At 37.0% G+C, this 27888-nt stretch overlaps 1 protein-coding gene across 1 annotated transcript in view; it reads left to right on the top strand.

The window, feature by feature from the left end:
• The window catches only part of CDRT1 (CMT1A duplicated region transcript 1), a 122642-nt gene extending 95141 nt beyond the window's left edge, over nucleotides 1–27501 (top strand). The window contains exons 11-13 of the mRNA XM_044672094.1: nucleotides 8057–8215; nucleotides 11685–11878; nucleotides 26613–27501. Of these exons, the coding sequence (XP_044528029.1) occupies nucleotides 8057–8215; nucleotides 11685–11878; nucleotides 26613–27475 (1216 nt within the window). The 3' untranslated portion in view covers nucleotides 27476–27501. The remainder of the gene's footprint in view (nucleotides 1–8056; nucleotides 8216–11684; nucleotides 11879–26612) is intronic.
• The last annotated feature ends 387 nt before the right edge of the window (nucleotides 27502–27888 follow it).

The raw sequence follows: 27888 nt of genomic DNA, 5'->3' as shown, positions 1-27888 counted from the left end.
CTTAGTCTCCTCCTTGCCTATTTTGATCCCTTCAATTTCTTTTTCTTCTCTAATTGCTACTGCTGGTGTTTCTAGTACCATGTTGAATAATAGAGGTGATAATGGGTATCCTTGTTTCACTCCTGATCTTATTGGGAAGGTTTCTAATTTATCCCCATTGCATATGATGCTTGTTGATGGTTTTAGGTATATACTGTTTATTATTTTTAGGAAAGGTCCTTCTATTCCTATACTTTCCAGGGTTTTCAATAGGAATGGGTGCTTTACTTTGTCAAAGGTTTTTTCAGCATCTATTGAAATGATGATGAGATTTTCGTTTGTTAGATTGTTGATATGGTCAATTATGTGGATGGTTTTCCTAATGTTGAATCATCCTTGCATTCCTGGTATAAATCCCACCTGATCATGGTGGATGATCTTCTTAATTACTTGCTGGAGTCTCTTTGCTAGTATTCTATTTATTAATTTCTCCCTTGTTTTTTAGTATTTCTAATTTTGTTTTCATCTGGGGGTTTTTAATTTGCTCACTTTCTAGTTTTTTGAGTTGCATGCCCAATTCATTAATCTCTGCCCTCCCTAATTTGTTAATATATGCACTCAAGGATATAGATTTCCCCCCTGAATACTGACTTGGCTGCATCCCACAGAGTTTGGTAGGATGTCTCATCATTGTCATTCTCTTCAATGAAATTGTTGATTGTTTCTCTGATTTCTTCTTTGACTAACTGGTTTTGGAGAATCATATTATTTAATTTCCAATTAGTTTTTGATTTGCCTGTCCAGGTGCCCTTACTAGTTATTATTTTTATTGCATTATGATCTGAGAATGTTACATTTATTATTTCTGCTCTTTTGCATTTGTTTGCAATGATTCTATGCCCTATTACATGGTCGATCTTTGTGAATGTACCATGTGCAGCTGAAAAGAAGGTGTATTCCTTTTTGTCCCTATTTATTTTTCTCTACATATCAAATAAATCTAATTTTTCTAGGACTTCATTCACCTCTCTTATCTTTTCTTATTTATGTTTTGGTTTGATTTATCTAGATCTGAAAGAGGAATATTTAGATCTCCCACTATTATGGTTTTACTATCTATTTCCTTCTTGAGATCTGCCAGTTTCTCCTTTATCAATTTGGATGCTATGCCACTTGGTGCATACATATTGAGCACTGTTATTTCCTCATTGTTTATACTGCCTTTAATCAGGATGTAATGACCTTCCCTCTCTTTTTTAATCCTATCTATTTTTACTTTGGCTTTGTCAGAAATCATAATAGCCACTCCTGCCTTCTTTTTCTCATTTGACACCCAAAAGACTTTGCTCAAGCCCTTAATCTTAAACTTGTGTGTGTCCACCAACCTCATATGTGTTTCTTATAGACAACATATGGCAGGATTTTGGTTTCTAATCCACTCTGCTATTTGCTTCCGTTTTATGAGTGAATTCATCCCATTCACATTCAGAATTATAATCATCAGTTGTGAATTCGCTGACATTTTTGTTTCCTCCCCTAGTCCTGCCCCTTCTTCTTACACTATTTCATTTTAAACCATTGGTTTGCTTTAAGCCAGTATCCCTTATCCCCTCCCTTGATTGACTTCCCTTTCTACCCCCTCCCTTATTATTTCTCTCTTTTTATTTTTAAAGGCCTAATGAATTCCCTCCCCCTACTTCTCCCCTCCCTTTTTTGACTTCCCCACTCCCCTATTCCCTTTGGTTTATCCCTTCTGACTTTCTCAGTAGATTTAGATAGAGTTTTATATCCCAATGGATAATATAGCTACTCTTCCCTCTCTGAGTTGATCACACTGAGAGTAAGGTTTAAATATTACCTCTTAATGCTCTCTTCCTCTCCTTCTTATAATAGAATTTGTCTCCTCCTCTTCCCATGCCCTCTTTGTGTGTAGTAGAATATCCTATTTTTTTTATTCACTCAAGTTTCTCTTGGTGTCCCCTACTATCCCCTCCCCTCTTTCCCACCCCCCATATCATCTTAGACCTTTTAGTATTCCACCCTCTCCCTATGAATTATTCTTCTGATTACTATAATAGTGAATACTATATTAGTGAATAGATTTCACTTCAGAGAATTATACATGACATTTCTCCACATAGGAATATAGATAATTAGATCTTATTGAAGCCCTTAAAGAGGCAAATTTAAAAATTATGAGTTTTCTTTCTCCTCTGTTTCTTATTTACCTTTTCATGTTTCTCTTGATTTTTGTGGTTGGATATCAAACTTTCCATTTAGTCCTGATCTTTTATGTGCAAATACTTGGAAATCTTCAATTTTGTTGAATGCCCATACTTTCCCCTGGAAGCATATAGTCAATTTTGATGGGTAGTTAAACCGTGGTTGAAGGCCCAGTTTTCTTGCCTTTTTGAATATTATATTCCAAGCCTTGCGGTCTTTTAGCGTAGAGGCTGCCAGATCCTCATTCGTGCTCCTTGATATCTGAATTGTCTCTTTCTGGCTTCTTGTAATATTTTTTTCTTTTACTTGGAAGCTCTTGAATTTAGCTATTATATTCCTGGGGGTTGTCTTTTCTGGGTCTAGTGTAGAGGGTGATCTATGGATCCTTTCAATGTCTATATTGCCCTCTTGTAGGATTTCAGGGCAATTTTGCTGAATAATTTCTTTTAGTATGGAGTCCAAATTTCTATTAATTTCTGCTTTTTCAGGAAGACCAATGATTCTCAAATTGTCTCTTCTTGACTGGTTTTCTTGGTCTGTCACTTTCTCATTGAGATATTTCATGTTTCCTTCTATTTTATCAGTCGTTTGACTTTGTTTTATTTGTTCTTGCTGTCTTGAGAGATCATTAGCTTCTAATTGCTCAATTCTAGCCTTTAGGGACTGGTTTTTGGCTATAATCTTTTCGTTTTCCTTTTCAATCTGGTCATTTCTGGTGTTCAATTTGCTTATCAGTTCATTTGATTTCTGAGCCTCACTTTCCAATTGCAAAATTCTGACTTTTAAACTGTTATTTTCTTGCCAGATCTCTTCCATCTTTCTCATCATCTCTGATTTGAACTCTTCAATAGCTTGTGACCAGTTTTCATTATTTTGGGAAGGTTTGGATATGATTACTTGTTTGTTCTCCTCTACTGTTTGCTCTGTTGTCTGCACTTTCTCTGTGTAAAAGTTGTCCAGTGTTACAGATTTCTTCTTGATGATCTTTCTCTTCTGGGGTTTCAGATTTTGGGTTGCCATTGTTAGCCCCACCCCTTCTCAGCTTTATCCTTACACTCAGGGTCTGTCTGAGCTCTCTAGGCTCCTGAGGTCTCAGGTCTCGTTATTCTTGGGGTTGAGCCTCCTGGTTGTCCTCAGTCTGCCCCTCTGCCTGAGGCTCCTTCAGCAGCAGTCTCAGGGCGCTGCTTCCACAGCAGTGCTCCCGTCTGCACAGGGTCCCCACTAGAGGTCCAAGCCTGTGCTCGAGATCCTTGTCTGCAACTAAGTCAATGCCTTCTCCCATGCCAGAGCTAGCACTCAGGGTCTGTATTCAAAGTCCGTGTGTGTTCTTTAGCCTCTTGGGGTCCTAAGTCTTGCTGCTCTCAGGAACAGGCCCTGGAGCTGTCAATGACTTATTGGGTGCCCAAAATCTGCTTTAACTCTTGTGCACTGGCCTTGGCGTTGTACATGGTGTGGGGGGTGGGGGAAAGGCTTCCTCAGCCCTTGCTCTAGTCAGAACTATTTCACCCCTTTATAGCATGGAAATGCCCTGATTCCCCATGCCTTCAATGCTGCGTCCTGTTGTGGGGTCCCTTCGTTCGTCTGGATTTGTTTTTATGTCCCCTTGAAGAGTCCTGTATGCTTCAGTTAGGAGAGGTCAAGCAGCTTCTTTTTACTCTGTCACCATCTTAACCCGGAAGCCCAGAAAGAGGAAATATTAAAAATCAGAGAGGATATAAATGTTGGAAAGAAAAAAAAGCCCATAGTAATGATAAATAAAACTAAAACTTGGTTCTCGTAAAAGACTAATAAAATTGATAATCCCTTAGCTAATCTAATTAAAAAGAAGAGAGAAGAAAATCATATCAATAAAATAGAAAATGAGCCGTCTACATTAGTCAATAATTCTCCCCCCATACTCTGTGTTCTTAAAAGTAGGGGTGTATTCACTGAAATAACATTATGGAATGAATACTGACAACTTCTCTTTTAAAATCAGTGTATTGGGTAAATATTCCTTGCTCTCAGCCATACTGAACCTCTGATCCTAGTGTCCTTATTTCTCAGCATAGTGACATGTTCTTTGTTGGATACTTCAGGTTTTGATATTTGCACCAACCCAGAAGTGCTCAGATTTGCTTTCTGTATATGAGCATTGAGTCTAGGAAGTTTCCTCATGTTTTCTTTGTCTAATACAATCATTTTTTTAAACCCTTAACTTCTGTGTATTGGCTCCTATGTGGAAGAGTGGTAAGGGTAAGCAATGGGGGTCAAGTGACTTGCCCAGGGTCACACAACTGGGAAGTGTCTGAGGCCGGATTTGAACCTAGGACCTCCTGTCTCTAGGCCTGACTCTCAATCCACTGAGCTACCCAGCTGCCCCCTGATACAATCATTTTTGTTTGTCATTTCATTGCTGCTGTCATCATCATCTTCATCATCACCATTACCACCACCACCATCATCAAAGCCAAATTCTCATCTATTATCATTAGAATGGGGGTTGATAGACACCAGAAAGGGAGTGCTAGCCAGAATGATATATAGTAGTGACTCTTCACTGAGACCACCATGATAGTTGTGAAGGATTGACAAGAACCCTGAATTGCTGGCCAAGTGGGTTTTGGAGATATCTCTGAATGGATTAACCCACCACCTATGTGATAAAAATACTTCTGTGAATCCAAGAAATAAATGAGGCGGAATAATGTAGTCTTGTCCTAATGAAAACTTGACATTGATCAACTTGACACTAAGTACAGTGGAGCAAATGGCACTCCTTTGTTTTATTGTACCATAAGAAGACAAGACATTTAGGAATAAATCAGAAATATTGATACTTAAACTGCTGGATTGCTATTTATACAAAATGGTACTGAACCCTAAAGTAGTCAAACCATGACTGTAAATTAAATGTACTGAAGACATGATTACTTTCATTATGCACCAGTACTATATCAAAAACAATTTGATTCATAAGTCTAGATTAGATGAAATTGAAATACTAAAATAAAAATCAGAAACAGGAAACAGATGATACCATTATAGGTAAAGAATTCTTATCACAATTTTTCAGTAGCAGTCTCAGTTTCAAGGCAGACATCAGTGTATTGTTGACCAGTGTAGGGCAATTATAAAAATATTTGATTGCTAAGTTCAAAATAGATGAAATTGAGGCAGTAATGGAATCTAAAAAGGGAAAAATTGAAGTCTCTGAAATCATTGAAAATCCTCACATAGATGGAATACTATTGTGTTGTAAGAAATGATCAATAGGATGATTTCAGAAAAAGCTGGAAAGTTCTACATGAACTAATACCAAGAGAAATAAACAGAACCAGGAGAACAGTGTACACAGTAATAGCAATGTTGTACTATGATTGTTAGAAATAAAAAAAATCTCCAAACCATAATTCTGGCCTGAAAACCCAAACTTTAATTGTGGAAAGCCCAGCCTGTGATGACCCCCTTTATGATGTTTAACAGTGTGTTTTATAGGGTTTTTTTTTACAGATAATTAACATAAGTCATTAACAATGCAGAAGGTACATAGAATGTTAATAAACACACAATGTTATTTGGGAACAAGGGTTTGGAATGTTTGATATGAAGTTCCAAGTTTAGTACAAGATTTATTGTCATACTACTTGACCATAATATTCTGGGGATCCTATAGTTGGCATAAATCTTCAAAGGATCAAACAACACCTGGAAAAGTCAAGGTTGTTTTCATATGATTTTATCAGGCCAGCTGTACATTCATCATTCCCAATGAACAGTTCTTTCATCTTAAGGAATCTTATTCGGTTGAAATAGAAATGTCATTTCAATGTGTTAGGTATAAGTTCTTTGTTGTTGTTCAGTCATTTCAGTTATGTCCAACGCTCTATGATCCTATTTGAGATTTTCTTAGCAAAGCTGCTGGAGTGGTTTGCCACTTTCTTTTCCAGCTCATTTTACAGATGAAGAAACTGAGGCAAAGAGGATTAAGTAACTTTCCTAGGGTCATACAGAAATGTCTGAGACCAGATTTGAACTTCTGGAAAATGTCTTCCTGACTCTAGGCCCTCTGTGCTGACTGTCCCTAGCACATATTAGGAGTTTAATAAATGTTTATTGGTTGATTTGCTTTGGGAGATGATGAAATTGATATCCAAAGGGATAGAATGATTTATCCAAGGCCATGGCTAGTAAATTGGAAAAACCAGGATGGGCTATATAGTTCCAGGTGTCCTTATTCCAAGACCAGTGTTGGACAAGTTACAAGAAAACTTGCTCTTAAACTTAAGGCATCTTCACAAGAAAGACAGTCACTCCTCAGTGTGGGTCATTTGCTCCATTCTTCCTTATTGTGATCATATAAAGTTTGTACACACCTTCCTTTAGTTTATTTATCTAATAACCCTTCTAGGCTTATATTTCCTTTTTAAAAACAACTCCTTTGACCTTATATATTGGGTGAAGGCAAAATTAAAAATTTGCTAACTTTTCCACACACTAGCTTTAGCCTCTTCCCAACCAAGTGGTTATAGAGATAAAATATCATCAGTGCTCGTCTCTTAGTTGGGACACTGGGTACCAAATTTCCAGAAGGGATATCTATCACTAGCAAACCTTAATCTCCCTTATGTTAAAAATAAAATAGGGTGAGCCCAAAAATAAAGGACAAAGACCAAAGAAATAAAGGTTCAAAAATGATTCCAATACTTTTGATAGATGTTATCAAAAGTATCTCCAGTCGTAAAGTGAAGTAAATCTCAAAGATGAACTTACCTTCAGGGCCAGGCACAAGGGAAAGCTAAAGAGACTCTTGTTATAGAAGATGAACTTTTTACTTAAAATATATGAGGGTAAGAGGATTTCTAATTCTAAGGGATTCTAACTCCACCCAAATAAACTCCCAGGTTCCGCAAGGAACAGCTTCTCCTGTGGTTCACAGGCTATGCTAATCCTCCCTGATATAACTAACAAAAATTATACTATTCTAAAAATACACTATAATTCTTAACTTCACCTTTAAGTTATAAAGATAACTAAGGCTAGCTGGTTGAGTTTCAACAAGAATCAAGTTAGAATTCTGAGCCTTAACAGACTCAGAATCTAAACCAAAGACCAGGTTTTCTTTGGTCTTTTCAGAGTTTAATCAATCTATACACAGTAACAGATAAATGAATAGTATTTCCCAAGTTGGAAAAGAAAACATTCCACTCCTTCAAGTATTTCACTCAGACAAAGATAGAGAAAGGCAAAGATGTTACCTTCAGCCCTGAGAGAGAAAAGAACCTGTGTGTGACTGTCAACTGCCAGAAGCCAACTCCCAAAATACCACACCCAGAACATGAAACTGCCATTGAATAAATTACAAATGCCAGCATATGAAACCAACACTCTCTCTCAGCTCTATTTGAAACTCCAATTCTTCCTCAAGCCAGCTTCTCTACTTTTTACCTCTAAACTAATAAAATAATACTTATTTTCTAATATCATCCTTATACTTCTCTCTTAATTGTCACATTAATCAACTTGAAACATGGGCACTAATGCCTTTATTCTAGGAAGTAAGAGGGAGCAGCTCAGTGGATTAAGAACCAGGTTTAGAGATAGGAGGTCCTGGGTTCAAATCTGGTCTCAGACACTTCCTAGCTGTGTGGCCCTGGACAAGTCACTTAACCTTCATTGCCTAGCCTTTACCACTCTTCTGCCTTGGAACCAATACTCAGTATTGATTCTAAGATGGAAGGTAAGGGTTAAAAAAAGGTAACAGGATGGAAAAGAAAAAAAATAATTTCTTTATATCCCTCATATTTTTTTATATTTTATATACAGATATCTGCCCACAGAATGGACTATTCTGATTGTTTTATTTATTTTATAGGGAGGTACTCTGTGTGGCCTTCCTCTATCTCCGGGTAATCAGCGGTTGTGCTGATGGAAAGATCCGCATATTTAACTTCTTGACGGGGACCTGTCTGAAGGTGATGAAAGCCAATTGCAGAGGTGACCCAGTGCTGTCCTTCTTTATTGAGGGCAACAGGTGGGTGGTAGATGTGGAGGTCAGAGCCATGAGCAATTCTATTTTGGATGATTCTACTCATCTCTCTTCAAATTTTCTCATAGCACTTTGTCTGAACCTCTCCTTTGCACTCATCACATTCTGCAATGCATTACAGTTATTTTATTTACATGTTTTATCCCCCTTTTAGGTTGTAAGCTCCTTGAGAGCAGGGAATATGCCTTGTTTCATTTGTTGTATTCTCTCAGAGCCTAGCACAATATTTTGGACATATTAAGTACCTAATAAATTCGTTAAATATATTGTTGAATTCTGGGAGATCTTCCCTCAATTTGCTAATAAGAAGGGATTGAAGTAAATGATATTTCAGTGGTAGAATCAATGGAACTTGGCAACTAATTGGATATAGTAAGGAAGAGGTAATAAATTAAAGAGACTCCTAGGGAAATCAAACATAAATATTTGGGGTAATAGTATTAGTTGGATTTTTTAAAGAAAATTTTGGAAGGAAAGGCAAATTTGGGTGGAAAGGTGATGAGTTTAAGTCTGAAGATCTGATAGTATATTCAATTGGAGATGTCCAACAAGCAATTCAGTGAGGCCAGATTTTTTGGGAGAGATTAAAGCTTTATACTTAGATTTGGGATTAATGACTAGGCAATCACTCTAGGGCAGTGATGGGTAAACTATGGCCCATGGGCCAGATGTGGGGGGGGGGAGCCTGAAATGTTCTATTCGGCTGCTTGACATTATTCCTAATCTGACAAATACAATGAGTAGGATACAATACAATGAAACTTTGAAAGAGTTGCCTTAGAAACAGACTGACATGAGCATTTCCTTTCCTTTGGCTCCCTTTTTAAAAAGTTTGCCCATCACTGCTCTAGGGGAACAGATGTTCTTCCCAAAGGAGAGAGTATAGAGAGAAGAGGAAATGGCCTAGGATAGTCTTTAGAGAAGGAGTAGTAATAGAACTTGTAAAAAATAGTGCCCCAGAAGCCAGAGAAGAGACTATATAGGAGGAGAATCTGACCAATCACAACAAAAACAGCATAAAAGTCAAGAAGGATAAGGCCTAAGAAAAAATTTGAGCTGTAAGCTGGAAGACACGTTAGGATTAGAATTGTTTTGTTTAGGCCTAGAGAGTAGAATGAAGAGCTATGGGTGGAAATTGGAAAGAAGTACATTTAGGCCTGAAGTAGGAAAAAACTTTCTAATAATTACAGCTACCTAAAAGTTAAAGGGGCAGCCTTGTAAAGTAGTGGGTTTCCTCTCCAAACAAGGTTCGGCAGCCATTTCTCTAATATGTTGAAGTAGGAATTGTTTTTCTAGTATGGATTGGAATGAATGGACTATGAAATCCTTTCTAGCTATGAAAATCTGTGATTCTTACTAAAAATAAGGGCATATATATCATCTGATCACAACTATTGTGAGAGAACGAATGTTGGGACCAGAAAGGCTTTGCAAAAGTCTTAGAAATCATTTGGGAGTCAAAATATCACTCTGAATCTAAGCTTTTCTGTATTTGGAAGAAAATAGTTTAAAGTTTTTTTGTGCTAGAGTTCCTTTACCATAAAACAGGAAGGATACCACTCTCTTCCACACTGTAGTTTTGATATCAAGAAAGTCTTTATCATTTTTCACACACTTAAACCTACCTGCTAGCCTAAACTATTCATAATCTCATACTTCTAATCAGAAGACACTTATAGGAAGGAATTTGCATTTGATGGTGTGCAGTAAGTAGGAATATTAAGTGAGAGTTGAGTTAATAAGTGTACACAAATACTTAGTATCACTGAGTTCATTATTGTAATGTGTTTAATATATTCTGAAGACATTATTAAGAACAAGTGTATTATCTTGATAGAACAAAGTAGAATCAAGTTGTTGATCCTACTGACTTTCCATATAGTTTGATAAAATTATATTCCCTTCCCTTTTTTAAAAGTAGGGTGGCAGGGCAGCTAGGATTGAGAGCCAGGCCCAGAGATGGGAGGTCCTGGATTCAAATCTGGCTTTAGACACTGTGTGACCCTGGGCAAGTCACTTAACCCCTGTTGCCAAGCCCTTACCACTCTACTGCCTTAGAACCAATACGGTTCTAAGATGGAAGGTAAGGGTTTAAGAAAAAAGTAGGGTGTCAAGCGCTTTATAAAGGTAAAATAATATCAATAATGTTAGCAAATGGAAAATGTTTTAAAATTGTGACAAACTTGTTTAACCTTTATCAGTTATGACAAGAATGGAATGAATGTTGGATTTGGAGTCAGATGACCTTGGTTTGATATCTAGCTTCACTATTTCCTATTTGTGTAACCTTGGGCAAGACACAACCTCTCTGATCCTCATTTTTCTTATCTCTAAAAAGAGTTGATTACACTGGATGGTCTTTAACGTGCCTTCCTGCTCTAAATCTATGATACTAAAAAATGATTTGCCTTTACTTGATTGGACATTACTTCCCAAGAAGGACTTTTTAATATCAATACAAATCGCAAATGGTTCCCAAGACTCCAGTTTTCCCAGGGTTGAGGGGGGGCAGTTACTTTTGTGCATAGATCAAATAGAAAATGTAGTTGAAGTCTTCTAGATATTGTGAGCAATTGTAATCAGTTGATGGTAGACAAGAGCCCTTTCAAATAAAGTTCTAGAAATTTTCTCTATTAGAATCAAAGGATATGAAGGATGAGTATTCTCTTCTGATAAAAAAAAGAGAATGCTCATCCTTGAGAAGATAGAATGAAAATGTAGAATATGAAAAATAGATCTGCCAATCCCAGTAATTTTCAGAGTCCCATTACACATTAGTCTTGATACAATGATATTAACAAATACTTGAATTCATAAACATTTACTAGTGAGGCTGTACTCAATCTGAGGCTACAAAGCTATATTTCTGATCCTCTTTTCCTGGGTACTCCGCATTTTACAGTCTATAGTACTGTGTTCCTATCTTAAGCATTTGAGAGTCATCTGAAGACCTAGAGGCATTTAAAAATATTGTGAACTAAGCAGCTGAAAAGTCCAAATAAATGCTTTCTAAAATGGAAAATTTACCAAGTCCAATGTATCACATGCCTATTTTTGATGAAAACAAAAACTTTCTTATGGTTTGAATCAGGACTCGTGTGGCTGAGTGCTGTATTTGGAATCAGAGGTCCTGAGTTAAAATCCTTGTTATATCACTTACCATGTACATGACCTTGGAAAAGTAATTAAATCTCCTTGGGTGACAATTTCTTCATCTGCAAAATGATGGGATTAGATTAGACATCTAAGGTCCCTTTCATCTGAAGTTATAGTCCTGTGAATTATCCCAACTGGCCACATGCACATCTTCCATATAGGCACTTTGGGAATTTTCATTCATATTATTTGGATTAAATGGAACAAGTCCTACAATTTTCACTTCAGGTGGCTGCCCTTCTGTTTTGTTGGAAGCCTGAGTAAATGTGTCTGTCTTGAGGTATCATTTTGGTCCTAGGATGGTGATCAATACAGAAGGCAACATTGTGATGTTCCAGTTTGAGGAAATTAAATGGCAGTATCACACAGACAAGAATAAAGCTTTTGTCAAGAAACCCAAGGAGAAGGAAAAGGAAGACATTGTTTCCTCTTCAAAGGATCACAGAACCAGTCATCCAAAGACATTCCATGAAACTGAAGCTAAACATCATGGTAAATGATTTTGTGAATACAAAGGCAGAGAGGTCGGGAGGGGCTAACCTTACAGGAAGGTGGTGACAATGGGACTATTTTAGTGATTCATCTACCACATGGTTAAAATATATAATCCAGGTTACTTCTTTGTCTTTTTCCTAATGTACAACCACCAGCAATATTTTCTAAAGGAAGAACCATGAAAATAGTATATCATCACACCTTTGAAAGATATTTATTTGAGGAATGTGGGGACCGCGGTAGTTTTTCTTCTGGGCACATACATTAAGTTACAACGCAGAGATGTTTTCTTGGGCACATTAAATCCTTCTCTAGAATTTACCAATTCTTAGGAAATGGTATAGAAAATTTGATCAGTTGATAACCCTATAGAAAAATTAATGGGTCAATCCTCTGTTTCCAATAGGTCATCTATAGATGGCTCAGACTTGTTAAGATAATGAAAATTATTCAGACTTAGATTTATATGATATTGACATAATAGAGGTCCTTGGATGAAAGCCATATGAATTATTAGTTACTTACCATATCACTCTTACTTGGTTGAACTTTATTTTATTAAAGTCTGTGGCTAAGGCTTAACTCACTATTTGCCTTCTGCATTGGTAGAATCAACAAAGAATCAAGAGAGGTTTTCTTGAAGCCATGTTCAAACTGGTGTCAAGAAATCACGCTGGCTCAGTCAGATGATCAGACCTAGAGACAGGAAGTCCTGGGTTCAAATGTGGCCTCAGATTCTACCTAGCTCTGTGAACTTTGGTCACTTACCCTTAATTGCCTAACCCTTATCACTCTCCTGCCTTGAAACTGATACATGGTATTGATTTTACAGCAGAAGGTAAGGATTTTTTTAAGAGGCAATCTTACTCTTTTAAAACTATATTTTTTCAACTTATTTATTTTTAGTATTCTTTTCCTTTTCAATTTTGAGTTCCACCCTTTCCACTCCCACTGAGGGGCAAGCAATATAATATCAATTATACATGTAAAATTATGTAAAACACACTTCTACATTAGCCATTTTTAAAAAAGCAGGAACAAGAAATTGAGAAAATTATGCTTCGTGGGCAGTTCATCAGTTTTCTCTCTGGAGTTACATAGCATTTTTTTCATCATTAAGTCCTTTGGAATTATCTTGAATCATTGTATTTATCAAAGTAGCCAAGTCTTTCACAAATGATTATCATTACAACATTGATATTTCTCTGCACAGTGATCTCCTGGTTCTTCTCATTTCACTTTTCATCAATTCAAATAGGTCTTGCCATGTTTTTCCAAAATGACCCTCTCATCATTTCCCACAGCACAATATTACTTCATCATAATCATATACTACAACTTGTTCAGTCATTCCCCAATTAATGAGCATACCTTCAAGTTCTAATTCTTTACCACCACAAAAAAAGCTGCTATAAATATTTTTACATATATGTCCTTTTCCTTTTTTTATCTCTTTGGGATATAGACCTAGTAATAGTATTTCTGGGTTAAACTTTATGTACAGATTTATAATCCTTTGGACTAGTCTTATTCTTTTTTAAAAAAAAGATACAACATAGATTTCCCCAAGGGGATGCTGAAAGGTACTTAGACAACAGTAAGATTTCTCTAAAACAGTAGAACTAATACTTTTTTTTGTTTTCCATCCAGACATAGAAGAACTATTCCTTTTGATAGATTTTTAAAAATTTGAAATGGGGGAGGGGCAGCTGGGTAGCTCAGTGGAGTGAGAGTCAGGCCTAGAGACAGGAGGTCCTAGGTTCAAACCCGGCCTCAGCCACTTCCCAGCTGTGTGACCCTGGGCAAGTCACTTGACCCCCATTGCCCACCCTTACCACTCTTCCACCTATGAGACAATACACCGAAATTAAGGGTTTAAAAACAAAACAAAAACAAAAAACCTAAAAAAAAAAAATTTGAAATGGGTAACCATTTTGTTTTCTTGTTAAGAGCATAGCACAGAGTTCTACTTATTAAGAATTAACAAATATGTAGTTTTTCTTCAATATACTTTCACCAAATTGAGGTCATAGAGAGCAAGAGCTCCTGCTACAGGTCAGAGTAGGGGATAGCATATCAGTTCTCTCCATCTATATTTATTTATCCTTGCTATCACATTCCTAATTTTCTCTGAATTATGCAGGAAGAGAATGCAAGATGAATGAATGGGATAAGGTATGCACTCAATCATCCAAAGGCTTTACTTCCTACTTTTTCTTTTTTGTCTGATTCCTATAACCAACCACTTTTTCCCTGATATGTCACCAGAATTTGATGGTCCTCTTGGATCAGCATGGTTTATTTTCATTAACTTGGATTTATTAGCTTTTAACCTAATTAGTGGAAGGAATCCAGGACTAGAAATTATGAGGGGTAGGCTCTCATCTTGGGTCTGCTATTAGTCACATACCCTGGTGAGAGTCACATCATCTCTTTGGATCTCAATTTCTAATTAGTAAAATGAGGGGGTTGGACTGTATGATTAAAAAAAAAACTTACAGAATTTTATGGTTCTATTAAAACAGTCACAGAATGATAGAACTGTCTGCATGTTCTAGAGGTGTTGGTTACCAATTTTGAATTTGTGTCTGTTTCTGGTGAGTTGGGTGCTGATATGACTCTAGAAAATGTTATTTTCTATATGGTAATGGGATATATATTAGTGTGAATATTTAAAAAGGTAATGCTGAGACATTGTGAGTTTTCATCCTAACTATGGCTTGCTTTCTGTTAGTACTTGGGCATATGACCTAAGCACTCTGTGACCATATTTTTCTGTCTGTAAAAGGGTTATATACTCAATTGTCTCTCAGGTTTGCTATAGGGAAGAAATAATGTGATTGTTTAAGGCAGTGGATATCAAAGAAATGCTATTTCTAAACAGGAAATCATAAATTTCATTGGTGATAAAGAAGGAAATATAGCCGTTACAAGAAATGGTTGATGGCTGACCCAGACTCTAAGGGAGAACAGAGCAGGAAGGGATCTTAAGTATCATTTAGTCTAATCTCTTCATTTTATAGATGAAGTCCAAATAGATGGATTCATTTGCCAGAGGTCACACAGGTAGCAATGAGAAGAGACAGAATTCAAATCTAGATCTTCCTAATTCAAAATCAGTACTCTTTTTCACTAAAACATGTTGATTTTTGTTATGAGGCAATTAGCAGCAACAGAGATATCAATGTTAAACTGTTAACCTCACAAAATTTTGCCTTCAGATGAACTTGAGAAATTTAAGGGTGAGGATGGGTGTCCCAGGCACAGGGTACCCACTTGCTTTTACTGGCCAACAGAGTAAGGGTAGTTTGGGATAAACTACAATTGCAATTTGTGTAGGGAAGATGTTTTTCCAGGAAGCACTTTCTGCTGGGAAGTTTCCTACAGGAGCAGAGAGCATGACAGATATTATGATACATAACTATATCACCTGGTTCTTTTCTTGGGCCTTTGTCCCACACTCTCTAAACCTTGGAATTTGGGGCCTCTTAGCCAGACTTAGCTGTCTTCTGGGAAATTTCTAGAATATATTATTAAGGGATGCTTAAGTAAACAGCAAAAAAGGAAGTCATGATCAGTTAGTAAATAAACATTTTTTAAGTTTTTTCCCATGTGTCAGTCACTATGCTAAACACTAGGAATACAAAGTAAGGTAAAAGACAGTCCTTGTTTCGAGATGCTCATAGATTAGTAGAAGAATGAACACTTATGTACACAAATTAGATATGAAATAAGTTTGAAATAATCAACAAAGGGAAGGCACTAGAATTAAGGGGAGATCTGGAAAGACTTTCTGTAAAAGCTGAGATTTTAGTTGGGACATGAAGGAAGCAAGGAGGCAAGGATGAGGAGAGAGAACATTTTAGGCATGAATAGCAGTCAGTGAAAATTCCTGGAGTCAAAAGCCAGAAGACTGGAAAAGTGGAGGAGGGGAGGGGTTATGCAGTACTTAAATATCAAACAGAGAATTTTATATTTAATCCTGGAAATGAAAGGAAGCCACTGGAGTTTATTAAGTAGGGCAAATGACATGATCAAACCTGTACTTCAGTAAGATCACTGATAGATGAGTAAAGAGTGGACTAGAGTGGGGAGAAACATGTGGCAGGCATACCAATCCAGCAGGCTATTGCAATAGTCCAGGTACTAGATGATGAAGGTTTGCACCAAGGTGGTAGCAGTTTTAGAGGAAATAACTTGGAGAATGTAAGAGATGTTATGAATGCAAAATCAAAAGGCTTTGGCAAGAACTAGGATATGATAGTTGAGAGATAGTGATAAATCAAGGATGACACCAAGGCTGAAACCTTTGGTGACTGGAAAGATAACCTCAAAAATAATAGGGAAGTTTGGAAGGAAGGCATGGACATGTTGAGTTTAAGATTATGGGCAACCAATTTGAGGTGTCTACTCAGCAGCTAGTGGGAGATGTGAGACTGAAGGACAGCTCTGAAGCTTAGGCTGGATAAATGGATTTAAGAATCATCTTGGAGATGATAATTAAATCCATGGGACTTGATGAGATCACCAAGTAAAGTAGTATGGAGGAAGAAGAGAAGAGGAACCAAGAGAGAGCCACAAGGCCATGACCTGAATGAATATTCAGCAAAAAAGATTGAGAAGGAATGGTTAGACAGGTAAGAAGAGAAGCAAGAGAGACTAGTGTCCTGAAAACCTAGAGAGAACTAGACTGCTTATATTCTATGGTAGAGGTCTTTGTAAAGGGGTGATGAAACTATGACCAGATCAACTTTGGGCAGTAATATTTAAAAGAAATAAGAAATATTCAAAAGTAAAATTTCTTTATTTGGAATGTTGGAATTATAGATTGCATTATATTTATTTGATAAATATGACTCACTTTCCCCTCCCAAAAGAAAGTCTCAAATAGAAGAGGCTGATCAACAGAGCCAAAAAAAGGCTGCAGAGTGACCACAAAGGATGAGCATTAGATGAATAGGTAATAAGTCAGACCATAGAATTAAGAAGAGAGTGAGGAGAAAGGAAGTGAAGGCACCTATTAAGAGGAATATTCAGGTGCAGTTTACCTATATCTCAGGAAAAGATGATGAAACATTCATTTGTGGACATGGTGGTAAGATATATAATACCTTGTGGTACAGTTAGGTATATTCAAAACTTGTTGGATAACTGGATCCAAAAGGTAGTCATTAATGGTTTGATGCCATCTTGGAAGGAAACCCCAGTAATATGTATTTATTCCTTAACCATTCAATATGTTTAATAGTGACTTTAGATAAAGGCGCACATTGATGTGCTTTCCATTTAGTAAATTAGAAGGAAAACTCCCTAACAATTAAAGCTAACAAAGCTATCAAAATCCATAGACTGGGGGGCAGCTGGGTAGCTCAGTGGAGTGAGAGTCAGGCCTAGAGACAGGAGGTCCTAGGTTTAAACCCGGCCTCAGCCACTTCCCAGCTGTGTGACCCTGGGCAAGTCACTTGACCCCCATTGCCCACCCTTACCAATCTTCCACCTATGAGACAATACACCAAAGTACAAGGGTTAAAAAAAAAATCCATAGACTGGATTTTCCCTGTGGAGAGGATTCCAGCTCACTAAAAATCTTCAAGTGAAGGCTTAAATTTTTTTGAGAAGATATTCTTGTTTAGGTAGTTTGGACTAAATGACTCTGACATTTATCAAGCTCTGAGGTTATATGATTTTATATTGTCACCCCCCACTAACACTTCTCTCCCTGGGTTGCAGTAGTATGTTTTATGAACAGATTTCTCCACTTTTACATGAACAAATACAGAGATTACCAGTACCTTAATTACACTGTTAAAATAGTTAAATATATAGTTATTACATCTTAAGTTGGCATGCCTGCTTTTTTATGGAAAAGATAAATAAACATTCTTTGTTTATAAAACTTCATGCCAGTTTACTAGACTGATCTGCCAACAGAATGCTACAGACAGCATAACTATATTTCAATGAGGCATTTGATCATCTAGGATATTCACATGAAATAAGCTAGTCTAACCTATACTATTTTAATAGATTTCTAATGATCTTCCTCCATTCTATTCTGCAATAGTCTTCACGCTGCTATTCAAATAACATTCCTTATATTCTTTTTTTTTATCATTTCACTATTTTATTAAAAAAAAACCAAACTTTAGTAGCTCCCTATTAGGTAACTAATAAAACATAAATATCTATTCCCAGAATTAAAGGCCCTACACAATCAATCTCTGAACTTACCTCTCTTCCAGACTTTTTCATGCTACTCCCTTTCATATATTCCATTACAGGCAAATCAGGCTTTTGTTTTCCTCTTACCCTCTCCCCTATCTACTTTTGGTCATATCTCCTTGTCTATAATTTACTACTTCACTAAGTCTTATACATATCAAGTGCTTGATAAAGAGTGTTCTTAATGTGTTTTATGCATAGATATTTAAAACAGGGTATTCCAAAAGTCTTAATGTAGTTTCAAACATCTGTAGTTTAAGACTTCACTAAGACTTCTGGTATATACTGTATATATTGTTATTCCTCTCTTCCCATTCCCTTGAATCTGTATCACTTGTTTCACTCTATTGCTGCTGGGTTTGCAAAATACTCTTTGTCAAGGACATTTTAAATCCAGTTTTATTTTGTCTCTAATAGTATGCCTGAATTCTAAGTATACTATGTCCTGACAATCTATTTACACTGTCAAAAAATGGAAATAAATTTAGTGGTGCATAATGTGTTCTTGATAAGATTTATACTGGTTCTTACCTTACACTGCTTCCCTTTCAAAATGATCTCACATTGCATCACTTTAATAATATATCCTTGGAATCTTCCCTGGAATTGAAACCAAGTTCAAGAATATAACTTCCTTTAAAAAAATTTAGATATTTGCCTGCTTCCAATCCTTGACTCTTTTATTCCATGAGTTTTCAAAGATTACTAATGGTGGTTCAGTAATTCTGTATTCTAAACTAAGATGTAGTTCAACTAGGCCTAGCTAGGCATGGAGATTTAAATTTTTTCAGGGCATTTAAACTACTCTTACCAACTCATTTATTTAATAATTCTTTGTCCACTGTGGAGATAAATTTCTTTGGAAGGGAAATGTTACCGAAACTTTTAATTAACTCTCCTCCACCACAGATCCAGGACCAGGGAAATTTCTTCTCTCAAGGATTGGATTCCCCCTTTCTTAATTTCTAATCACAAAGTTATAAGCTTAGATAAAATCACTGTTAATGATTATGTAACTTGTCATTGGCATAGGAAAAAGATAGATATTAAAAGAAGTTATAGCAGGCATATATATATGCATATATATATATATGCAATATGAATTGCATCTGGAGTTTAATTTTTCATTCCAACTCTACCACTCTTCTCACTAGTCAAAGAAGAAATGAGAAATAAAATAGGCAAACAGGAGTTTCCATAGACAGTGTTCTAGAAGGGAGCTATCACCAACCATTGCAGCTATTGATTTCTCTGATCTGTTCTCCATACATCTGCTAGTCACAGTCCTCTCATGTGTATCCACTGTTTCATTTCCACTCTGCTATAATTGCCTCTTGCTTTCAGTGGAAGGGTGTGGCCTTCATAAGTTCCCTGCTGGGATTGGCAGGAGAAGCATGGAACTAGAGGCGGCCATACTTTCTCTTTTAGGAGCAAACGTGATTTCTTCATGGAATCTTGGGGAGCTCTGGGTAATGCTTTCTAGAACACCAAGAGTCTATGGCAATGTCTTTGTAATAGGAGAAATCTTAGCCAGAGGTTAAATTTTTTCTCCAGTATACTTGTGGTTCTAATTCACTTGAATCAGCATCTAGTTTTTTCCATATAGGACATCTCTTTGGGGTTCATTTCTCCAACCTTTACTCCCACTGGTAGATAATGCAATGATTTCTACTCAGGATTCTAGGGGTAACCTTAAAAGGGCTGGAGTTTCCAATAGTACTGTTGCTAATGACCCTCTACCAGTATGTTTCCCACTGAATGTCAGCCAAGTAATTAGTTTATAGGAAGGATAGTTGTTACAAAACCAATCCCCTCAAACGAGGGTTATACCGTCCCCCTTGCACATACAAAGTTCCTAGGGAGAAGGAGCTCATACCTACAATAAATGTTAGCTTGAGTGCAGGAGGTGGAAATTTGTTAACCACATTTAGAGAAATCTAGACATGAACTATACTTTGTTATAGAGGGTAATCTTTCTGCAGAAAACTAAGTGAATGCATCATGAGCTAAAGACCAAAAAAAAAATTACCCTTTTTCAGTGGGACCTTGAGATGAGATCTAGTACTTTGGAGTCACAGATGACATCAATATCTGGCATAGGTCCAGAAATCTTAATCTGTTGCTCACTTCCCAAGACTGCCTTTCTCTTCTGAAATTCCTATTTTTAATCAGCAACAGTGATAGCATCACACAATTCTCCAGTCTTCTGTTTCTTTCCTAAGATTTCTTCCTTTTGGGGGGCAGTTAATATATGATAAGTGTCTATATCAATAGTGAATAGTGGCCATCAGGTTTGATAAGTTTCTCTTTTGTGCTATATATGTGCTCCTGGAAGCTGATTCCACCCTCCTCCCCCCATCTAGTTCATGTCAGGTCAACAAGACCACTTCATTACTCCTCCACAGAGGAGTTACAAATCATAATTTTTCTTCCTTTGACCAATACTGGATGGTCTCTTTACTGGTAGTCCCTGTGGATCTTCATTCTCATTCTGTAGAGCATGATAAGTTTTTTCCTCCTCTGAGTATATGGCTCTACCCTCTAGAGTCTATAGGAAGACCTTTTAAAGTCATTATGTAGATTCTTTATTCCTTGTACCATTTATATCCTCCTTTGACTTCCTCACAAAAGTTTGATTATTTCTTTGGATTCATTTTTCTCTTAAAGCACTTCTTGCATTCAGACAAAGAACTACATTCTTGGCAGTTCATTGGAACATCTTTTTCATTCCGTACTGCTGAGATACTTAGTTGTCAGTTATTCTTGCTACAGTTTTCTAACTGCTATGCAAACTTCCTGTTGGCACCTGTTAGCTATAACACCTGTGCAAACCTTTCTTTAAAAAAAATCTAGGATTTCTTGTCTTTTTTCCCTTTTCTTCTAACTAGTATTTGATCAAAGGAGACGATATTTGTAAAATGTTTAGCACAATGCCTGGTACACAGTGGGTACTATATAAAAGATTATTCCATTCTCCTACTATAATATACATATAGAGTATCTTAAAGCTACTATCCTAACTCACCTTCCAAGTGACCAGTTTTTCTCCCAGAGCATAACTACAGGTTCTTCTCAGGACTCTGGAATTCTATATATGAGCCCCTAGTTGTTCCTAGTTCCATGATTTTCTTTTATCAATTAGTTAGATTTAATTAGTTTTTACATGAGTATATATTAAGGCAGTACTATAAGAACAGTTGGTACAAAGCATCCACTCCCAACCACAAATCTATGACACTTGCTCTCACAAGTATATATAGAATCTGAAAGAAAGTATGCTCAAGATTAGACAGTATATGTGATGAAGAAAATTTGATTCATGTAACTTTTTTCTCCTTTTGGACATAATTCAAAAAGTCTTCAGATATGGCATAACTTCTTTGCTAGACTTGTAATTTGCTTTCAGTCTGGCCTTGACTCCCAATGCAAACACTGCCATCAGGTAATATAGATGCTACTAGTACTCTGATGGGAAGAGGGTTAGTGAAAAATGTTCCAGCTCCTTTGAAATTCACAGAATCCTCCTTTGTCCAAGATGAAGAGAGGAACTAGGCTGAGACTAAGGTTGCTCTTCTGTTCTCCAAGAGGATGGCACTTCTCTGCTGTCTATATGTATGTGTATACACACACACAGTAAGGATTAAATTTTAATGATTTGGCTAAAATATATGAAGATTATAAATAATAGTGGTGGTTGCCAATTCAAAGTATTATTGCTCAAAGTCGAAATGACTTTAATAGTTTTTATGTTACCCATATCCATATATCAATAACCCATATGTAGCTAAAGAGTTGTGAATGGGTTGTTGATCTTTCTCTCTTTCTCTCTCCGTGTGTGTGTGTGTGTGTGTGTGTGTGTGCGTGTTAATTATGCAGCTAAGTGGAATAAGTGTTGAACTTGCTGTCAGGAAGACCTGAGTTCAAATTCTGCTTTAGATATTATCTGTGAGACCGTGACCAAGTTACTTGAACATATTCAACTTCCATTTCCTCGAGTATGAAGTGAAGATAATAATAGCACTGACTTAGTGGTATTATTATAAGACTCAAATGAGATAGTATACTTAAAATACTTTGTAAACCTTAAAACCTATATAAAAACTATACTGTTGAGTTTAACCCTGATTCTCTCACCTGAGTCCTATTTTTATCCTTATCCATCTGTCCAGAAACAGACAATAAGCAGATATTAAGTGCCAGGCACTGTGTTAGCACTGGGCATACAAAAAGGAAGAAAAGACAGTCCTTGCCTTTAAGGAACTAAAAATATGAGGGAGATGAGCAAACAAATATGTACAAATAAACAATATACAGGAAAAAGAGGAATAATTTACAGAAGGAAAGTACTAGAATTAAGAAGTATTGGGAAAAGCTTCCTATAGGAGATGAGTCTTTAACTGGGACTTGAAAGAAGCCAGGGAAGTCAGTAACAGAGAAAAGGAGAGAGAGCATTCTAGGCATGGGGAATAGCCAGAAAAACTGGCTAAAGCTAAGAGATAGTGTTTTGTTAGTGAAACAGCAAAGATGCTATGTATTATCAATGTATTGAAGAGTATGGAACAGAGAGAAATGTAGAAGAAGACTGGAAGGATGATTGGGTAGGGACTATGGTTATAAAGAGCTTTGAATACCAAAGAGTTCTTTGTATTTCATCCTAGAGGAGCTAGGGATTTATTTTCTGTAGTTTATTGAGTAGAGATGTTATATGGTCAGATCTAAGCTTTTAGGAAAATTAATAATTGGCTGCTGAATACAGAATGGACTTGAGTAGGTAGATATTTGAAGTAGGAAGACCCATGACAGGTTATTCATTATGAGGGCCTGCACCAGAGTGGTGGAAATATCAAAGGAAAGAAGGGAGAAATTTTTTTTGAGAAATATTTGAGAAATGCTGCAGAGGTGAAATTGAAAGGCCTTGGCAAAAGATTGGATATTTTGAGGTGAGAGTGAAGAGTTGAGAATACCTAGGTTCAAAGAATGAAGGACTTGGAAGATGATGTTGCTCCTTTATTTTTTAAACCCTTACCTTCCATCTTAGAATCAATACTGTGTATTAGTTCTAAGGCAGAAGAGTAGTAAGGGCTAGGAAGTGGGGGTTAAAATGACTTGCCCAGGTCATACAACTAGGAAATGTATGAGGCCAGATTTCAACCTCGGACCTCCCATCTCTAGGCCTGGCTCTCTATCCACTGAGCCACCAAGCTGTACCCTGTTGCTCTTGACAGTAATAGAGTTTAACATATCTACTAGATATTCAGTTTGAGAGGTCTTAAAAACAGTAGAGGCAAGATTGGAGGTCAGTAGATAGATTAAGGCAAGATTCATAGATTTGAGAATCCTTAGCATTAGAGATGGTAATTAAAATCATAGAAGTTGATGAGATCACAAAGAGAAATAGTATAAAAGGAGAAAAAGAGGAGAGCCTATTACAGAACCTTTGGGAAACTTCTAATTAGAGGGTGTGACCCAGATGAGGATCTAGAAAAAGAGACTGAGGAGTGGTCAGATAAGGTAATAGGAAAACCAGGAGAAAAGAGAGTGATTGACCATGTAAAGAAGAAGGAAAGAAGAATGAGGACTGAGAAAAGTCATTGGATGCAGCTATTAAGAAATTATTATTATATACATAGTAGATAGAAGGTCATCTCAGAGGAGAGAACTCTAATAACTAGGGGGTCAGGGAAGGCCTCCTAAAGAAAGTTTTGAACTTATCCTTAAAGGAAGCCAAGAAAAGTAAGAGTAAAAGGTGAAGGAATAAAGCAAAGGAAGTGCAAGGAGCTTATGTTCCAGTGGTGGTGAACCTATGGCATGGATGTCAAGGATGGCACACAGAGTATTCTCTGGGGGCATGCAGCTGCCCTTCCTACCCACCCATACTGCCAGAGTTCATTATTAGAAAGCCTGAGACACTCAAGCTGAGCTGCTCCCCTCCTCCTCTCCATAGTGCTTGATGACATTTTTTTCACATCACCCACCCCTCTGCCCAATGGGAGTGCACAGAGGGTAAGGTGGGTGGCTCACAGGCAGCAGAGCTGGAGGGGAGTGGAGTGCTAGGGTCACACCCCTTCCCCTCTCTATTGGCTGAGAACATTCCTCACTTTACCCACCCCTCTGCCCAGCAGCCCAATGGGAACGCTTCCTCCCTCTCCTGTGTGGGGTAAGGGTGGGGGCAGAAGGCACCTGGCACTCAGAGGGGGGGAGGGGCATGGCACTTGGTCTTGGGGTGAGGCCTGGCACTCCATCTCTAAAAGGTTCGCACAGGGGGGCAGCTGGGTAGCTCAGTGGATTGAGAGCCAGGCCTAAAGATGGGAGGTCCTAGGTTCAAATCTGGCCTCAGACACTTCCCAGCTATGTGACCCTGGGCAAGTCACTTGACCCCCATTGCCTACCCTTACCACTCTTCATTGGCTCCAAGACAGAAGGTAAGGGTTTAAAAATAAATAAATAAAAGGTTTGCCATCATTCTTGTATTTTATCAGGGAGATTTAAAATGCCTGTCAAAGTGAAATGTAAGTGGAGTGAGAGAGGGTAGATTCTCATCCTGCTTTATTTTAGGGGGCAGAGGGCAAGACTAGGCCAATGCAAAGTGGTTACAGGGAGGCAGATTTCAGGTCTATAGATGGAAAGAACTGCTTTACAACAGGAGTTATTGCTGAAAGTGTTCAAGAAAAAGAGGAATAATGATTTAGGCATGCTGAAGAGGGCATTTCTATATTGGATAGATGTTTAGATTATATGATCCCTTGCAATTCTAAGATCTCTTTGTGTACATGTCCTATCTGTCAATAGAAAAGTTCACTGAAGACAGGGACTTATTTTTTTTTGTCTTTATAGTCTTAACACCTTACACAATGTCTTAGGAATTTTTTTTAAGTCAGATCTCTGATTTAATTTGAGAAGGGCAATTCAGGGTTGGTAAGAGGGTGACACCCCACCTACCCATGCAGAATCCACAAGTGTTTTTTTTTAAACACATTTTTATTATATATTTCTCAGTTACATTTTAAATTTAAAAAAATATTTTAAGTTCAGGTTCCACATTTTCTCATTCTTTTCTTCCCTCCTGCCTCAATACCCCTTGAGAAGGCAAACAATTTGATATCAATTATAAATGTGAAGTCATAAAAATATAATTCCATGTTAGTTAGCCATGTTGCCAAAGAAAACATACAAGAAAATTTTAAAGAAAAAAGGTATGCTTTAAAAAAAGAGAAATCATTAGTAACTTTAGATAGAACAATTTCAGTGGAATAATGAGGCCAGAACCCAAATAAGGGGTTAAGAAGTAAGGAAAAATAAATGAAGCACCAATGATAGATTGTCTTTTCAAGAAGTTTGGACGCAAAGGGCAGACAAGGTAGAGGATCATAGTTAAGGGATAGAAGGATTAAGTGAGATTTTTTTAAAAGATGGAAGACACAAGGACATAATGCTGATTATTTTTTAGTAATCAAAATTACTAGTTCTACTAAAGCAGGCCTAGTTCATATGACTATAATGGGCAGCCTTTGCCCTATGCTCATAGTATCATTTCAGATGTCAAAAACAAAGTTCCCACTTGCACCTTTTACCAAATTCACACTTCATTTATGATCTCCACATTCCTTTAACTTTAGGATCATTCTAAGATTTGGTAAGATAAGAACACTTACTACTATATTTAATTAGCATTTCATATCTCTCTTGGTCCTTACGCTTATACATTGTTCTCAGGTGACAATTCATTCTGATTAGCTCCTTACTGTGTCTATCTTCCCCCTCTTTTTAGATTTCCATTTTACAATATGATATTACCATGAAAAACGATCTCATTTGGAACTTTAACCATATGCACAGTGTAAGGCTTGACTATAAGTCATTCTGAGAGGCCATGCACTTTTTCCAGTGTTCCCTGTTGCTCAAACTTCTTTTTAACTCCCCCATAGGAATTGCTTTTAAAATCTACAACTCAATACAATGTATTTAATTTACTCTTTTAAATATTTCCCAATTACATTTTAACCTGGTTCAAGTTGCATTTAGGATTATTCCCAGTATTTTGGCACCTTTATTTAAGGCATTGGTGGCTTCCTTTGAGTGGTTTTATGTAAAGCAGCTTTGCAAATAATTCTTAAGGAGATATTCTAGAAATTTAAACAAATGGTTGGGATATTTATTTTGCAATGACCAAATTATATACACCCTCCTCCAAAAGTGACTATTTTAAGGGACATCTTTCATTTGGATGTAAAATAATGTTTCATTATTTTAACAGAGTCAGAAATTGGCCTCAGACCCCTTGGTCAAATCAATTAACCTAGCTCAACTTCCTCATATGTAATATGGAATTAAGGATAAAATGAGATAATATTTGTAAAGTGCTTTGTAAACCTTAAAGCAACATATGAATGCTAGCTATTATTATGTGATTTTAGATCCGTAGATAAACACATTTAGTCTTTAAAACTATTATGACTGTTTAATGTAACATGAAGTTCTTTTTTCTTCATTTCACCTTTTGGAAAAACAGGTGACACCTTTCAAATCCAGCAGCCAACAACTACTGATACTTCAGAAGTAGGTCACCAACGATTAAAGAAACAGGGATTACAATTGCCTCTCTCACCTGATCAGCTTCTTCTGACTGTCAGCTCTCTGCAGCAAGCTCACATAGAAAATAATGCTGACCATCTCCAAATCCCCAAAATTAATGTCCGCGATGCCTGGGGACCTGCAGTACTCCAACAGGAAACCTCAAGTAACTTTCTAGACGTAAAAGGTATGTCACTTCTACCAGGGGTAGCAGAACAGGCTGCTCAGATCAAGAAGCTGAAATCTGCCAGTATGGCTCCAGGTTTAAGAAGAACTAGCACTCCATATGAAATCCAAAAATTGAAGCCCAACTTAAAGAAATCCTTACACAACTCTAAGGTATGCACTCACATCCCACAGCCCGTTATAGTTCGTCCTAAGTCTTGTGGAACCTTCAAGGATGGAGAAGAAAAATCACAAGCGAAGCAATTTTCCTTTGTGGATGGTCAGGTACAAAAGATAGGTAACCTGACTAGCACACAGATCATCAAACCAAATCGAATGGTTATTCGAAATACAGGAGAGGTCTCATATCCCCGGATGAAGCCAGCCTCTTACACTGTAACAGCCAATCCCTATCGGATTAATACTGGGTTCATGCTACTGACAGTGAAACAAAAGAAAGAATACAATGAAGCCAAAATGATGGAGTATCAGAACATGAAATCCACTGGGATAGCCAATCCTGACAAAGCAAGCAAAGTAGCCTGGCTCAGGAAGATAAAAAGTCTATCTATAGATGACTTCATGAAGAAAGGGAAAACAGCAGCCCCTGAATTTGGACATAACACATTTATCTGAATGTTAGCCACAAAAAGCAACCTGCCTTTAAAATACACATAAAATCAAATTGATATCATTGTTTGAGTTTTTGTTGTTTGGGCTTGTTTTCATAACTAACTAGTCTTAAGAGATGGGGCAATTTTAGCAATTGAGCTACAAACATTCTATTCTTGAACTAGAGATGGAAAAAAGGGCTAGGTCAATGAGACTGTTGGTCCTCTGGAGTGATCATTTGTCCCTTTGGGTAGGGGTAAAAAATACAAAACAATAAAACTCTCTTTACCTCAGTTTCCATATCTATAAAATGAGGATAACACTTTGCAGAGTTGCTGCAAATATCAAATGAGATATTTGTAAAGCACTTTGCACAGTGTCACATAGTAGGTACCATATAAATGGTTTATTCCCTTTCCTTCCAAAATGGGAAGTTA

This window comes from Gracilinanus agilis, chromosome 4, assembly GCF_016433145.1.
Source record: "Gracilinanus agilis isolate LMUSP501 chromosome 4, AgileGrace, whole genome shotgun sequence".
In the NCBI taxonomy this organism is placed as follows: domain Eukaryota; kingdom Metazoa; phylum Chordata; class Mammalia; order Didelphimorphia; family Didelphidae; genus Gracilinanus; species Gracilinanus agilis.
Note: the sequence above shows the minus strand (reverse complement) of the source record. Positions and strands in the feature narration are given on the sequence as shown.